At 42.8% G+C, this 16,712-nt stretch overlaps 1 protein-coding gene across 4 annotated transcripts in view; it reads right to left on the bottom strand.

The window, feature by feature from the left end:
* NUF2 (NUF2 component of NDC80 kinetochore complex) overlaps positions 1-16,712 on the bottom strand; it is a 29,557-nt gene that overhangs the window by 2,987 nt on the left and 9,858 nt on the right. For 3 of the 4 annotated variants that reach the window (XM_015061628.3, XM_053209176.1, XM_053209177.1), the window contains 8 exons: positions 15,261-15,358; positions 14,042-14,115; positions 12,645-12,741; positions 11,283-11,345; positions 7,908-8,045; positions 5,771-5,911; positions 4,433-4,608; positions 3,208-3,343 (listed from right to left, as the gene is read on the bottom strand). In XM_015061628.3, the coding sequence (XP_014917114.3) occupies positions 3,208-3,343; positions 4,433-4,608; positions 5,771-5,911; positions 7,908-8,045; positions 11,283-11,345; positions 12,645-12,741; positions 14,042-14,115; positions 15,261-15,358 (923 nt within the window). The remainder of the gene's footprint in view (positions 1-3,207; positions 3,344-4,432; positions 4,609-5,770; positions 5,912-7,907; positions 8,046-11,282; positions 11,346-12,644; positions 12,742-14,041; positions 14,116-15,260; positions 15,359-16,712) is intronic. The other variant, XR_008293049.1, reaches the window with a different exon arrangement.

The raw sequence follows: 16,712 nt of genomic DNA, 5'->3' as shown, positions 1-16,712 counted from the left end.
GCTGGAAGATGCTGGGTGTCATCTGGATGTCACTCTGAAAATGTTATTTTTGTCGAGGTGGGCAAGCCCACGGAAAATATCCAGCAGGCAGTTACGAAAAAGAGCACAGTTGAGGTCACTGGACAGAACAGGAAGCCTGTGAGAAAACCCGTCCAAATAAAGGTGGTAACTGGAAGCAGAAGAGGTAGGTATCTCTGGGAAAGGATACTGAAGGAAAAAAGGAATGTGAAGATCATCAGGGTCCCAGAGAATCGCACACAGCATAACTGGGCAACCGCAGTGCATCTTTTCCTTTCCACGGAGGGTGCTTATGAAAGAAGCTAAAAGGAGCTCTTTGGCAAAATGCATCGTGATTCACCAAGGATTTAGACGACCCATCCTGTTCAGAACCAACGGTTATCACAGTGCAGACTGGGTAAAGGTTAGAACCACCAGGCACCTTCAACAACCATCTCCGAAGTTTTGATCAGAGGTTCTCTGCCAGTCTGAAGGAAGAAAAACTTAACGCAGCAAAGGGCCCAATTCTAGTCAACATTCTCATTCTGGAGAAAAAGGCATGTTGGTCAAGTGTGCGGGTGACAGCTAAGCCACGAGAAACAGTTAATGTGAGTGATACAAAGATTTCAAACGACCCTGATCCTTTGAAATCCACATTGAAGGAAATAAATGAAGCCTTGAAAAAATAGTAATAAAATTCTAAATTAAAAGTTCCAAGAAATGGCTGCATTAAAGTACGGGGAGACATTTTAACTAGGCAGAACTACATGTGGAAACGATAGGGGTCATTCAATTGATCAGCAGCTCAATATGAGCCAAGGGCAAGCTGTTGCTCTAAAAATCCAAGCCAGGATCACACTTCATTAACAGGAGCGCTGTGCTCGTGCTCGGGGGCTGGCCACACCATTATTTGGAAGGCTATGTTTAGAACCAGGTCCTACATTTTAAACAGAATAAGGACAAGCAGGAAACGGGGCGGAGTGGGGGGGAGAGACAGCAAACAGGATAGTAACGAATCTGAAAATTAAGCTACATAAAGAGTGGCTGGAGAACTGGGACTCATTAACCCAGACGAGAAGGCTGAAGGAACCCATGACCATTATCCTCAAATGTCTGCAGCGATATTAAGCAGAGGAGGATACAGATTTGTTCCAGAGAGATCTTGGTTCACTAGACTACAGAAATTATATTCTACACTAAAAACGACAAGTAACATTTTAACAACCAAAGCTGTCCTGGTAAAACAGCTTGGGTGGTTATGGGCTCTGTGATACTGAAAACAATGAAGCGGAACCTATCAGTGGTTCTCAAAAGCCACAATAAAAAATTCCAGCCTGTGGACCCCGTTGCTGAGGATTCTAATTCAGGACATCTGGGCGAGGGGTTGTGTTTATTTTGCAATTCCTCTTTGAATTCTAATGCAGAGCCAGTTTTAGCAATTTCATGCTAGAGGACCATCCAAGTTTACAAATATTTATGAAAAGCACACTACATAGAAGGCACCCGCCTAGGCACGGTTTCATGTACAATGATAAAAAATACATGATTGCTGCTGTCGAGAAACTTGAAATGTTACTGGCCAGACATCTCTGCGTTGCACACAGTAACATAAGGCAAGCAGGGCTGAGGGGCAGGAAGTCCTCCCACAGTAACTGCTTCACTAACTGTGCTTGACCCTGTGATAACAAGTAAATATGAATTGATTGAGTCATTTGGTTAAGAAGGAGGATTAAGGATCTCCTCTAAGATCTTTGTTAGCCACATTTTAGAGATAAACAGAGGGACAAAGGCTGAGTCTTGGTGCATATCCAGGTAAGAGGCAGGAAAAAGAGAAGCCGTTGAAATGTAGAAAGAAAAGGGAAGGGCAGAAAAAGTCAGGGCAGCGCACTGGGCAGACAGGCACAGGGAAACACAGCCCTTTTCCTTTCCTTTCTTGCTTCCTTCCCTCCGCAGTGGCCTCAAGACAGCCTTCAGTGTATGCACATGCACACCTACAAGTGGCCGTGCAACAACCTCTTTCAAGGACAGAACAGTCCCGAGAACAGGTGAGGGGCGTGTCTGCAGTGGCTTTTAGCATTCTGTGTCCTTGCAAACTGGATGTGGATGGTGGAAGGTAGTGACAGCAAGTATTTAAACATTTTTCAGGTATCAGGTTTTAGGAAACCTTGATCCAATATGGCAATATAAGGTGAAGGTAAGGTGAAGAAGGTAAGGTGAAGAAGAGTAAGAAAAAAAAAAAAAAAAAAAAAAGAGGTCATGGGATTTTACAAAGGGCTGTTTTCAGTGATTTCTGGTAGCAGTTTGGGCCAGTCTTGAGCATATAGGTCAAACTTCAAAAGTGAAGAGAAGATGAGGGGCTCCTGGGTGGCTCAGTCGGTTGAGCATCCGACTTCAGCTCAGGTCATGATCTCGCGGTTCACGAGTTGAAGCCCCACGTCGGGGTCTCTGCTGACAGCTCGGAGCCTGGAGCCTGCCTCGGATTCTGTGTCTCCTTCTCTCTCTGCCCCTCCCCTGCTTGTGCTCTTTCTCTCTCAAAAATAAAAAAAAAAAAAAAAACATTAAAAAAAAAAAGATTAAGAGATAATGAGCTCTAATAAACACATCAGAATAGATTACTTCTTTGAGACATCAGCAGTTAAGAAAAGGACAGAAGGTAAACACTTTATGTTTGGCACCACACCGACGTTTTGGAAGACACAAACGTGGAAGTCAAGATGTCTGTCCTCATTAAACTTGGAACTATGTACGAAATAAAATAAATACACTGAAACAAGCAAAGAATAAAACCAGTAACTTACTTTCAGGAATTGTGATAAAGATACCATTAAAAGTCTCCTCACACAGGGACTAACCTAAGCTATTTCATTTCACGTAACAACTCAAACACACTGAACACTGATGATAAATCATTTGGAGAGAAACTTTTTAGAGGACATTACTTACAATCATTATGCAAGTTTACTTATCAAAAAACGGTCAGAGCCTTTCGGGAGCACCTGCTCTTACTGCAGTCAGGCCAGGGGGAAAGACCAGTGAAGAAAAGGTATGAAGGAGACAGAAAAACACACACAGGTAAATGGAGACAGAACCCAAGGACGTAGGAGGTCAAGTTCTGCTTCAGCGAACGGACAGACCCTGACGATGAGGGTGACGGAACCGCCACTGTGAGCTGGTAGACGATGTGAAATTCACTTGTGAACACACACTCACCTGGGACTTCAGTCTCTCCCTTTCGGTGGCATCTTTCAGTTGCTGAATTCCCAATTTAATCTTCTGGATTTCTTGGTTAATTGTGGTTACTCGCTCATAGACAGCTCCTCTTTTTTCTTGAACTTTATTGCAATCTCTAAAGGAAAACAGAGACAGCTAAATTTTAATTCCACTCAAGCATCAGAAAAGGAAAACATTAACTCTAATACTGACTCCGAAGTGATCGCATCGATTTGTTTGACAAACCTAAACCCCTTCTCAAGACATAAAAGCAAATGGATGCAAACTCCGTGTGGTGCAGCCCCCGACGGCTATTATTCAAAGCGGAGACTTGAAGTTACACTCCCCCAGGTGTCTTCACTCCTGTACTACGGGTGGGGATGTGAATCAGTACAACTTTTCTGCAAGGCGGATTGGCCACAAATACAAAATCCACCGGTTCTGCCCTTTTTCTTCATCCGCATGAGGAAGAACAAAGGAAATCTTCACCATATACAGGCTGAAACATGGATCTTATGGGCATACGTGCGGTGCGTACTCTAAAAATACAGTCTCTGGGCACCTGGGTGGCTGAGTCAGTTAAGTGTCTGCCTTGGGCTCAGGTCATGATCTCGTGGTTCATGGGTTGGGGCCCCGTGTCGGGCTCTATGCTGGCAGCTCGGAGCCTGGAGCCTGCTTCGGATTCTGCGTCTCCGTCTCTCTCTGCCCCTCCCTGGCTCACACTCTGTCTCTCTTGCTCTCAAAAATAAATAAATATTAAATAAACAAACAAACAAACAAAAGGGAACTGACTGGAAGCACACTGGCTAACAACAATAACATGCTTACTGAAGTATTAATTCTTACTAGATTAAAAAACGGGGGCAACCTTTTCTCAAAACAAAACATGGATGCTATAATGCCATAGCCCAGCTGGACTGTAAGACGGGCCAGGCGGTTCATCTTCCGAGAGGGCACGGAAATGAGCAGAGATACCAGAGGCCCTTCTGGAGAACCAGGCAAAGCAAACACTAGTGTGATGTACGGAAAAGGAAAAACCGAGGACCTACAACATCTCTCCATCCACACACAGCATTAGGAGATTCATAATGAATTCATCTCTGGTCACCCAAAGGCGGGACCCCTTTTTGAGATTACAGGAGCTTTGGAATCTTAGGGAGGTGACAGCATGCTAGCTTTCCCCGCTTATTTTCTCTAACACATTGAAGTGACAATGACTCCATACTCAATCACCGTGCGTTTGTACTGCTTGACGTCCTCGTGCTTCTTATTTATTTTGAATTGTGCTGTGGCAAGTTTTTCCTTCTTCCCAATCATCAGTCTTTTGAAGGAATTTTCTTCAGTCTTCAGTTTCTTCAGTTCTGACTCATCACTCTCAATTTGGTCCTCCAAGTTCAGGCTCTGCGTTTTACCACAAGGACGTAAAGTCAATACAACCCATTAGGATTTACAAACAAGAGGAATGTCTATTTCTTGGATGAGCTCTACGAAGATACAGTTGGAAGATGAGAAAAACCCGGACCGTCCGGAGGGCACGGGAAGGCGCCGGGGACCCTGGGAAAGGACGGGACACCCGGCGAGGGGTCCGTACGGGGTCGCTCGTCAGTGAGGATGAGGACAGAGCCGTGTGCTAGGAGGACCGGCCGAGAGGCTGTGCCGAGGGCGCTGGGCCTGAGCTAAGGCAGGAGGAACAAGGAGAAAGGGGAAGTGCAAGGAACTGTTACAGCAGGTGCACCTCAATCTTTTCTTGCTGACTCCAGACGGCAGATAAGGGAGTACGTGCTTGGCAAAGATTACCCCAGGCAACCTCACCTTCTACCCCTCTCTTCCCTCAAAGAAGAAGTCCTTTGTCAAATGCAAAGTCAGTGATCCTGGGGACAGTCTGGATTACTATGATAGAGTGAAGACGTGAAAAAGGATTTTCAAGCTTCCAGCCCGAGAAACTTAAGTAACATTAGTATACCTCTGGAGCCCCAGAGCAGGGCCTACATTGTAAACCTAAATCTCCTTATAGACCCCAGGGATGGCGCATTTGCAACTGTTAGTACAGGTTTAAAATTCCATCACTTTTTTCCCCAAAATACACATGGCGATATGCCATGTTACTTAATTTATTATTCATCTCATCTGAGAGTTTAACATAGGCCTTCCCACTACTGTGTGCAACAAGAAAACTTTTGGGGCGCCTGGGTGGCTCCGTCGGGTAAGCATCCAACTCAATCTCGGCTCAGATCATGATCTCACGGTGCGGGAGATCGAGCCCCATGTTAGGCTCTGTGCTGACAGCTCAGAATCTGCTTGGGATTCTCTGTCTCCCTCTCTCTGCCCCTCCCCGACTCGTTCTCTCTTTCTCTCTCTCTCTCAAAAATAAAATAAGGTAAGTATTTAAAAACAAAACAAGAAGAAGAATGTTTCGTTGCCCAGCATACACTGCCACATCTATTATTCTCTAGAATGACCTTGCTTTTCTTTAGGAAAATAGTAACAAAAAGTAAAAGCAAATCCAAGCAGCTATAGTAAACCATTACATAATAAAAGCATTAAAATGCTACATAATACAAACCTCCTTTAAGATGTTGGTTAACTTTTCCCTATTATCCGCAAGGTCCTGTATTTTCTTCTGATATAACTGTACCTCCAGCTGACATGAAGGCAAGCACTCCACTGAGTCTCTGTAGATTTCGTATCTTTCCATCACTTCTTGCTTTGAGAGAGAAAACAAAACACATAAAAGCCAGCGTGATAGTCTCCTTTATGAAACTGCAGCACTGTGTTTGCTCTTAAATAATTTCTGCACTTAACACTGAAAGCTTAAGAGCAGAGAACAATTAAGTTTCTGGGTCAGGGAGAAAGCACCATTACCGACACGTGTCTAAGCACATACAATTATGCTTCCTAATTGCCAGATATCCTTGCACAACAGAGAACTGCCACAATTGTACTGAATCACTCGCCCAAGTACCTTCCAAAGGTTATTCATGGTGAGTTTAAAAGAGTTCGTGTCTGCTAATATTCAGACTACTCCTAACTACTCCTGGGCAATCGTATTACCAATGATAATCTTCCTGTTCATCTTTCTAATAACCGTTGCTACAGCAGATTCTTTTTAAAAGATTAATTCGTCTCCTGAAATTAGAAAATGAGCATGTTTACTACAACCCCTGGAACAACAGGCTTCCTTTCCTTCTCCCAGGGGCCCGTCCCCGTCCCCGCCCACCTAATTGGCCAACTGGACTTTGTCCTCAGTGAACCGCTTCATCAGATGACTGCTCACTTTTCTGCTGTCTTTTTCTTCCCAATTTGTAAATACTTTTGCATCTCTGAGTGTCATAGATATAACCTCTTTACCTCTCATGCACTATAAACATGTTCCATAGGTCTTCTTTTCTCTACAGATTTGGATTTCCTATCTTAATTTAAAAAAAAAAAAAAAATCTAGCCCAGTTCAAGATTATACAAATGTTCTCCTAAAATTTCTAAAATTAAGTTTTAATCCACATAGAATTTACTTTTGTAAGTGGCACAAGGTGTAGACCCAGCTCCCTCTTCTTGTAAATGAATGGCCAACTGAGCCAGAACTGTTTACTAAATAAACTACACTTTTCTCTTAAATACTCAGATCTATTTGTTGGCTTTCATTTCCGTTCTGCTGTCTACTCCTGTAACAGGATCTTAATGATCAGGAATGGCTGGAATAACGAATTCAGAGATAAACCAGAAATGTTCCTTTAATGGAGTTTAAAAACCCTGCCTCACAAAGGATGCTAAATTGTCCACCCACTTCTACTTCTGTCCCTGTCCACCTCCATCCATCTCCCACAGTGACCCATCATCTTTTTAAACATAAATTATATCATGTTCCAACATCCCCCTTTTAAACTAGTCAGTGGTATGCCCCACTCCCACAGTAAAATCCAGCACCCTGAAAAATCTGCCTGGTGCCAGTTTTTCTATCATCACCTCATGCCATTCCCCTTCTTACATTTAAGGTGTTATTCTTTGAGTATACCTTGCTCCCTTCTACCTCAAAGAATTTGCAAATGCTGTTCCCACTCCTCAGATGCTCTTCCATGCATTTAGTAGGATAAACATTGTTTATCCTTCAGACGTCAACATCAAATTTCTACTTCCTTCCCCCTCTGCTCCCAGAGTTCCAAAATATTAAATTAGACCACCATCATTGCATTATTTCAAAGAACCCCATATTATTTTGTTTGTTTCTCTTTTTGGCACTTTTTAAAAAGTATTTTTAGAACACTTTTAGGTTCACAGTAAAACTGAGCAGCAGGTACAGGGATTTCCCATGTACTTCCTACCCCAACACACGCACACCCTACGCATTTTCATAATACATATTATAATCTGTAATTATGTAATTGATTATAAACTTAATACCTTTCTCCATCATACAAAGTAAGCAGGTCTCACAAGGACAAAGAATTTCTATTTTGATCATCCAGGACAAGGTCTCAAAACTTTGTTGTATAATTGAACAAATGTCTTAAAAGTGTACTTCCTTTCCCTACACCTGCTTTAGAGAAGAGCTGTATCTTAGAGACAAGGGCAAGAAGCTTAAGAAAAAAAGAAGTGTAGATAAACTGGATACCACAAACTAACACACCATTAAGCAAGAGTTGCTAAAAAGAAAAAATACATATAGAGAAAAGCATTAAAATTTTTTAAATAAAAAGGAAATTCACCCTGGAATTTTTAAGTTTCTGGACGGTATCTTTCATTTTTTCTTTATAATTCTTTAGTTTCTCTGGAGAATCCACAATTTTTGTTTTCAAACTCTCTTGCACTTCTTTCAAAGAAACTACGGACAATTTTAGTTCATTCTGTTGAGAAAACATATCTATATTAGATACAGTAATAAAACTGGTAACTTACCATTATGACAACGGAAAAGGACAAAGGAACGGGGTCTCTGCTCGCCGTGGCGGGGGCGGCTGTACAACTACGACCCTGTCACTCGCCTGCATATTTGCTCCCATTCATTTGTGGGCCGACGACCAAGCCCCTGAGCAGGACATTCAAGGCCCTTCGCCGTGTACCCCTCCCGTCCTCGCCAGGGTCCTCTTCCGCCAGGGCCCCGCTCTACCTACGACCTGCTAACGCCAGGCCTAGGCTCGGAAGGTGCCAGCGATGTCTCTCTGATCAGCACGGTCCTTCTGAAAACCGTCAGCCCTGTGCCGCCTGTGAGCTCCATTAATCCTTGGAAATCCTGCCCCCACTGCCTTTACGTCCTTCTATAAACAACACCATCACTGTTCAGGGGACGCTATCCGTATGTACTTCATATGTGTTGCTGACTTTGGCTGGGTGACCTGGAGTTGTGTAAAGTTCTTTTGTGTTCCCAGAGCACACACCAAGCACTAGCACTGAGGGGGTGATCGACACATGCTTGCTGAATTAAAACAAATTTCCTTAGTCTCCCGAATTTCAAACCACCCAGGGAACTGAGGTGAAGGGCATCAGAAAACGCTATGAAAACTTCTCTGTAAGTGTAAGGGCGCCTGGGTGGCTCAGCCAGTTGAACCTCTGACTCTTGATTTCGGCTCAGGTCGTGATCTCACGGTTCGTAGGTTCAAGCGCGGAGCCTGCTTGGGATTCTCCCTCTCTCCCTCTCTTTCTGCCCTTCCCCTGTTCATGCTCTTTCTTGCTCTCTCTCAAAATAAATAAATATTTAAAAAAAAAAAAAATCTCTGCAAGTCTAAAATTATATAAAAAGAAAAATATTCACATGAACTTCCTCCCAAAGTATTAGCTGATAAATTACATTTACATTGTTTTGAGACACTCTATGACTCAATGAATCGATATAGAAAGGTTTCCAAGAAATATTAAGTGCAAGAACCAATTACAGATCAACATACAACACAAAACAGAACAGTTTCTACGAAAGCAGAATAATGAAAAAGCAAGACAACCATATGCCTCTACACAGGTGCACACCATGTCAGGGAAAAGGACGGGAGGGTGTGGCCTGCAGGGTAAGCGGGCCCAGAGAAGAGGGGCTTTGTGTCTCACTCGATGTCCCTGGTCTCTCCCTGCATATATAAAGATACACACATTATGCCATTTGAGTATTTCACAACAGGAATGTACTACTATATGGCTCGTGTAACTTGTCTACAAGTTTTCTTTTTTTTAACTAAAAAGGACCACAAATGATCTCACCTTTTTTCCAACTAACTCGGGGAGGCCAAAGTTGAATGTTTGAAACAATGTGTCTGTTATTTTAGCAAACCGCCCCACTGTCTGCTCCTTCATGCTCCACAAAACTAGTGATCACTTTCCTTACAATTGACACTGACTTTCATCACATTTTTTCCCTTTATAAAAAGCTTAGATTGGATACTATAAGTACAAAATGATTTCATTTTAATGTAGCTTTAAATGGGACAGAAAGAAATGGATAATAAAACTGAACCACAGCCAATACTACTCAGATAAAAGCCTTTGCTAATAAAAAGAGTGACAGAAAAACAAGGAACATGTTCTACCAAAGTAAATTTCAGGTGGATCTAAAGTGTCAGTGTTAACAGGGAAGCCATAAAAGTACAAGGAGACAATGTGGGATTAAACAAATGAGAAGTGGGACAGTATTTTCTACGTAAAGAATTCAAGCCACAAACCATGAAGCCCATGTCTGTATGTTTTACCACATTGAAAACATAAGCCTTCTCATGGGGAAAAAAATGATGAATTTAAAAGACAAATAGTTAATACCCCAAACTCATAAATCTTCTTTAAAAAAAATGAAATAAGCAGGGTGCCCACGTGGCTCAGTTGGTTGAGCGTCTGGCTTTGGCTCAGGTCATGATCTTACGGTTTATGAGTTCAAGCCCCATGCTGGGCTCTCCACAGACAGCTCGGAGCCTGGAGCCTGCTTCGGATCCTGGGTCTCCCTCTCTCTCTGCCCCTCCCCCTCTCGAGTTCTGTCTCTCTCAAAAATAAGTGAACATTAAAAAAATAAATTAAAAAAAAATGAAATGAAATGAAAGGAACACAGCTTACAAAATAAGAAACAACAGTAAACGATTGAATCAAGATGTCGAAATCACTAAGCATCAAAAAAAATCAAAATTAAAATGAGGTGTTTTTTTTCCTACAAAAGTGACAAAGAGCAAACTAAAAACATCCATTTTTGGCAAGACTGTAGGGAAAAGAACACTCATATTGTATCAGTAGGAATGCAAGTTGATATCTTTTTAGAAGTCAGTTTAGCAAGGTGGATCAATTTTAAATACTTTTTCAAGTTTATTTATTTATGTTTGAGAGACAGACAGAGAGAGTGAGCAGGGGAAGGGGAAGGAGAGAGGGAGAGACAGAATCCCAAGCAAGCTACGCACGGTCAGCACAGAGCCCGACGCAGAGCTCAAACTCACAAACCGTGAGATCACGACCTGAGCCAAAACCAAGAGTCAGAGGCTCAAGCGACTGAGCCACCCAGGGGCCCCTCGGTGGGTCGATTTTACACGTGTGTTCCCCTTCACCCAGAAATCCTACATGTGGGAATTTATTCTAAGATGAAGGGCAGCAGGTGCACAAATATCGACGCCCGTACGTGTGTAGCACGTACACGCTGCTGTCCAATCGCAGAAAAATTAGAAGCCAGAGGACGTCTATCAACAGGACACTAGAAGTATCTACGTTAGCCCAACGCACAACCATGGGTAGCCATTAAGATGATGAGGATCGACGGTGACGTGCTAACTCTCTACACTCTTTTGTTACGTGAAAGCAGGCAGGTGTGAGGCGTGAAGGGTCTAGCATTCCCCATGAACATCCCCCGTGTACAATCACACGTGCTTGTCCGCAGAGACAAGCGTCATCTGGGACACATCTCAGACTGTGCGGGAGCTTTCAGGTGATTTTCGCTTTCCTCACACATTTCTGTGTTTCCGTTTTTTGACAGTAGTCAGCTATTGAATTTAAATTGAGAAAAGTTCAATTAGTTTCAGTTTAAGGAAAAAGGGAGAAACACGTGACCGTAACAACACACACAGTTCAAACATTCCTCACACAACACAGGCAAACCTTCAGGGCTAGTTATATGAAAAGGAGCTTACCAAACGCTTGGTTTTCTCTGAAATCTCTGACTTCTTTTGGGAATTTCCGTCTTGTAGCACTATCTAGGGAAAAAAGCAAACAACTCTTCTCTAATGATTCAAAATAGATTTAAATTTGCCACTAACGTAAAGGTAAGAAAGGAGTTAAATGGATGAGACCATAATATATATCCTCAAACTTATCTATTTGTGATACCAGTGCTCCAAAACAAATATCTAACAGCTCCTCTGCTAAGCAGTCAAGTCCAAATAAGTGCATAAGTACTTATGTCCTAACAACTCAGTAGCCCTTTGAAAAAGCAATATATACAAATTGAAAGAAAAAGATGTTTATTTTATTCTCAAATAACCACAACTACTCCCAAATGGGATGTGTGTACCTGTCGCACACCGCACAAATGCACACATCTTGGAATCAGATTGGACTCGGACATTCTCATTTCCTGTTCTGAGATTTTTTCACGTAGTCCTGGTTTTTTAGCACAGCCAATGTCAAAACCCAGGTTCACAAAGATACGAAAGGAAGGTAATGTGAGTTGTTGGAACTGTGGACTATCTTGAACTGGTGGTTCAAGCAGGGTATGGCAGATGCAGATTATCACTGTTTCCCTTGAAATTTTAAAATATCCTGAAGCACCCCTGCGGGTTTGCTGTGGTGTCCAGGGTGCCATGGGACAGTTTGGGAACAGCGGGAGTAGAAAGGGAAATCCTAAAAAACCCTAGTCAACGAGACAGCGTATAACCCTGACAACACGAATAAATAACTCATGGTCAACAGAAGCATACATCCATTCTAAGGGGCACAAGTGGGCACAGCAATGTACCCTGTGTCTTTAGCAACTGGAAGTAACATGCCCTTACCCCTCCACACCCACCAAAAAAAAAAAAAAAAAAAAAAAAAAAAAAAAGCGGTGTTTTTAAATTTTAAGCTAACAACCGTGAAAATAAAACGAGACCTCGCTCACATGGAGTCGGGAGGCCAGGAGGGGGAGCCCTCACCCCGCACCATTCCATGTCAATTACGGGAAGCCTCGGCAACCGCAGGCCCAATGCTGGCAGGAGGTTCATGGCATCTCCACTGGGAATCAACTCCCCCAACCACCTCGCCACTCAGCCAAGGAGAAGCCACCAGCAGCCTCAACTTCTGCTTTTCCTCCGTGGACTTTCTTTCAAAGTCGCCCCTCCCAACCCCCTCCTTCTCCATAAAGTAACATCGCTCTCCTTGTCGGACTAGCCCTCAGCTCGTGCTCAGCTGATGTGTACCGTGTACCAAGTTGCAACTCTCTGCTCTTCCCACATAAACCCATTTTTGCTGATAAGATTAAGGGATTGTTTCATTTTTACGGTCAACACAGCTGATACCGTTTTCTGGCGAAACTCTTGATTCAGCGATTGCTGCAGCTCCTGAATATCATCTGAAAGCTGCTTGAACTCTGCTTGTTCTTCGACTGGAACAGAACTAAACATAGCAAAATAGATTAAAATGACACATACCAAGTTCTTAACTGTGCAAGGCCAAAACCGTCCCTGTCCTCAAATAACTCAGATGGAAAAACAAGAAACAAAAAACTATCTGTTTTCATGTTTCTGAATTCTCATCCTTTCATGTGACAGGGGTTTGAAATAGATGAGCTGACCTCTACGACACGGAAAGTAAAAATCAGATGGGCTCCTTCGGCCGCCCACCACCCAATCTATGGATGGACTCCTCTGCACTCATACCCGCCCCTTCTAACTCGGCTCCTGATACGAGGGGCGGGACATCCCTTTCTGTTCGGGCCGGTGCCTGCCTGGCTGCTCTCCTCCCCTCTCTCTCCTGGATCCCGCACTCCTTTACTCTGCCCGTCCTTCCTAACAGCACTTGCCCACGTAAAGGTCTCTGCCCTGCGCGTGGCTCTCAACTTCGGTTTTGAGACGCGGTCTAGAACTGTGCTTTTTGCTATCACTTCCCTGGCTGCTAGCGCGCTGAATAATCTTGACATATTTTTAACTGGCTATTTGCACGTATTCCTCCGTAAATCCCGTTTTCAACCTTCGCCCATTTTTCTCTCATCCTTTGGCTCCTGGTTTGTACATCTGTGTATCAGGCTTCGTTAGGGACAGGGCCGTTCTGCTGCACATGCTGGAAACACCTGCTCCTGGTTTGTTACCCATCTTTTCCCTTGGCTCACGCCAAATTTACCTGTTAAATTTTACTACCTGCCTCCTACCCCTAGACTTCACAGCTTCCGGCTGTCTCTAAATCTACACACGGACAGGTGAGGAATGTTCTCCCCGAAGCAGGTCAACTCAAAACTGTCAAGAAATCAGAAGGGATAAAAAAAAAATCCCTCTGCTCAAAGTCTATGTACCTGGCCAAGAAATCACAACTCCTGAATGACTCTCCCACTGACCAACAAAGCAAAACAAAGCTCTGTTGAAGGAGTAAAACTTGCCCAGAATTAACAGACCTTAAGGAACAGAGTCCAGTTAGTCCCCTACACGAGTAACTCCGGACACAATTTAGGAGGTAAGTTCACGGCTTTACACATCTCAGGCTAATTTCACTAACCACAAGGATAAAGTTAAAGAATATATTAGGTACGAAGAGTTAGAAAGAAGGAAAGCTAGTTTTTCTTTTTAGAACAGGTAAACTTAGACCGGCTGCTATTTAGTGAGGGCAGTGGGGGAGACCTGAAGGGGACCGCAGGACTGCAAAGTCCTACCCGCGATTCACTCTGCGTCCCGAAACCGTACTTATTCGTAAATCTCCAACTTACTCAAGTCTCTCCAGTTTCATCAATGCCTCCTGGTGTGCAGTATTCAACTGGTGCATTTTGTCCACAGAAGATTTCTGTTAAAGCAAATTTTGTATTAGTGCTTTTCAATATAAACAGCGATGTGTTTAAAAAAACATCTACCGGTTCACACCACAGAATGCTTACCCCTCATCTTTCACCATCAGAAATAAGAAATTTAAGAGAGAACAGGCATTCGTGATGAGTGAACTAGAAACTTTCTTGTTCACACATAAATGCCAAGTTCCTACCACAGGCAGGCACTGTGCTAAGTGCCAGGAACAATACCCAAGAAGACGAAGTTACACTTCGGACTTAACTAGCTCCTTGAAGAGTCAGACACATGCACGGAAGACCGCAGAGCAACCTGCTACAGGACTAGATACAATGACACCCAAACCCGACGTGGGTAACGGCTGGGGAGGAGTGTCCCCGGGGCTTCGTAAAACCAACAGATGTTTGAGCTGTGGCTTAAAAAATGAGAAATCAGCCAAGCAAAACTGTATGTTTCTGTGTGTGTTAGCAAATACGTGTGTAAGCTCTGGAGAGTGTGTGATGTTGAGGAAGTATAAGCTTAACGTGATTTGTGCAAGGAAGCACTTACATATACACTCAGTGTAGCTGGAGCTTAAGTTCTAATTGTCTGGTGGTCCTCTGGCACTCTTCTAAGAATATGATAACCCCACACTGAGGACAGATGGAAACAAATCACACAGATGACCCATAATCTTTCCAAATTCTCTAAATTGTTGACGAAATGAGTTTCCATCTGTTAGAGTGATTCACTCGGCTTGAATCTTGTAACACAATGTTGGGCAAGCTTGATAAACAGAACATCCTTTTAGACTATTTTTTAGAAAGCAAATACAAACCTCAAATATCTAATTAAATAAAAACAGACAGATTCGTTACTATTTCTCTTCTCTTACAATTCCTAATATAGGAAAAGGAGCCTCAGCTACAAGAAGAAAACAAAAGGGAACAAAAGTTCCCTAACATGATCAAATAGGAAAGAAAATCTCCTTTTGATAGATGCTTTCCAGTCATTAAAATCTTCAACCTCACATAAATATAAAATAAATTGGGCTCTAACAGCCATACGACAATTAGATACCCATGACAACTATTTCAAAACAGGTTAGTAACTCAGAAATGATGTTACTGATCTGCTATGTGACCCCAAAATATATTTAAATCTTACGTATTGCCAAAGAAATTCCATGTATGTCTCACGGCACGCTTCTCTGAAGTGAATAAAGTTGATAATGCCACTTAAAAACCGACTTGTTCGTTTTGCCTCTAAAACAGAAAGCAAGACTCCTTAAATAAATCTTGGAGACAATGTGAAAATAAAAATTCATCCTCTCCCACTATATACGTGGCTCAGTTTATAGAATGAAACTGAGAATGTGCTATAATTAGCCAAAGTGCAAAAAAAAATGTGCTCTAATATAAAGATCAGAATGATCTTTGTATTAATAACTAAAAAAGAAAAAAAAATGCAAATCATTTCTGGCTGAGAGAGAATGATAGGGAGCAGATTTACTCTCCCATCTTAAACAACTAGGAAACCAGACAAAATATATGAAGCAACAGATTTTAGACACCGGACAACAGGCACCACAGGACAGCAGTCCCCAAGACAAACGCATGAGTGAAGCCTGTTCATGCACCAGCCTGCTACTTGGGACTTTTCAGGCGGGGAGGGAAGGACACCATCAGAACTCACAGGTCCTGCTCAGTCACAGAGATAGAGTGTGGAGTTTGGAGAGCCCAAGGCAACTAGAATTTACCAGTTCGAGAGGCCTTGGCCTCTCCAAACTAGTATCTTCCTGACAGCCTTTACTCTATACAGGTATCGTTTGTTCAGGAACACAGAGAAACACATCAGCATTATAAAGGGATGATTTTTAATTTTTTTTAATGTTTATTTATTTTTGAGAGAGAAGACAGAGTGTGAGCAGGGTTGGTGGGGGGGGGGGAAGTTGCAGAGAGACAGAGAGAGAGAGAGAGAGAGACAGACAGACAGACAGACAGACAGAATCGGAAGCAGGCTCCAGGCTCCAAGCTGTCAGCACAGAACCTGATGTGGGGCTCAAACTCATGAACCGTGAGATCATGACCTGAGCAGAAATGTGAAGCTTAACTGAGACTGAGCCACCCAGGTGCCTCGGGGAAGAATTTCTTTTTAAAGGCCTGAATCAAACTTTTATACTTAAAAAATAAAATATCTGAAATGAAAAATACACCGGATGGGATGAACAGCAGAACAGCCTGAGAGATGGATATATTAGTGAAAATGAAGACAGGACAATCAAACCTATCTACAAGGCCAGAGAGAAAAAATGAATAGAGTATCTATGAGCCGAGAGACATCAAGTAGCATAACAAATGTGTCATCGGAGCCCCACCAAAAGGAGGACTGGCAGAAAAAACTTCTAACAGATATCTGAATATTTTCCAAATTTGATAGACACTATAGACATAGGCAAGGAAGTGAGCAAATCTAAGTTGGGTCAGGGGGAACACGACAAAGAGAAATGCCCCAAAAGGCACATCATAATCGAACTGCTAAAAACTTACAATAAGGAGAAGGTCTTATAAGCAACCAGACGGAGGAGAACCAAAAGAGCTAAGTCCAGACTAAATAAGC

Source organism: Acinonyx jubatus, chromosome E4 (assembly GCF_027475565.1).
Source record: "Acinonyx jubatus isolate Ajub_Pintada_27869175 chromosome E4, VMU_Ajub_asm_v1.0, whole genome shotgun sequence".
Lineage (NCBI taxonomy): Eukaryota > Metazoa > Chordata > Mammalia > Carnivora > Felidae > Acinonyx > Acinonyx jubatus.
Note: the sequence above shows the minus strand (reverse complement) of the source record. Positions and strands in the feature narration are given on the sequence as shown.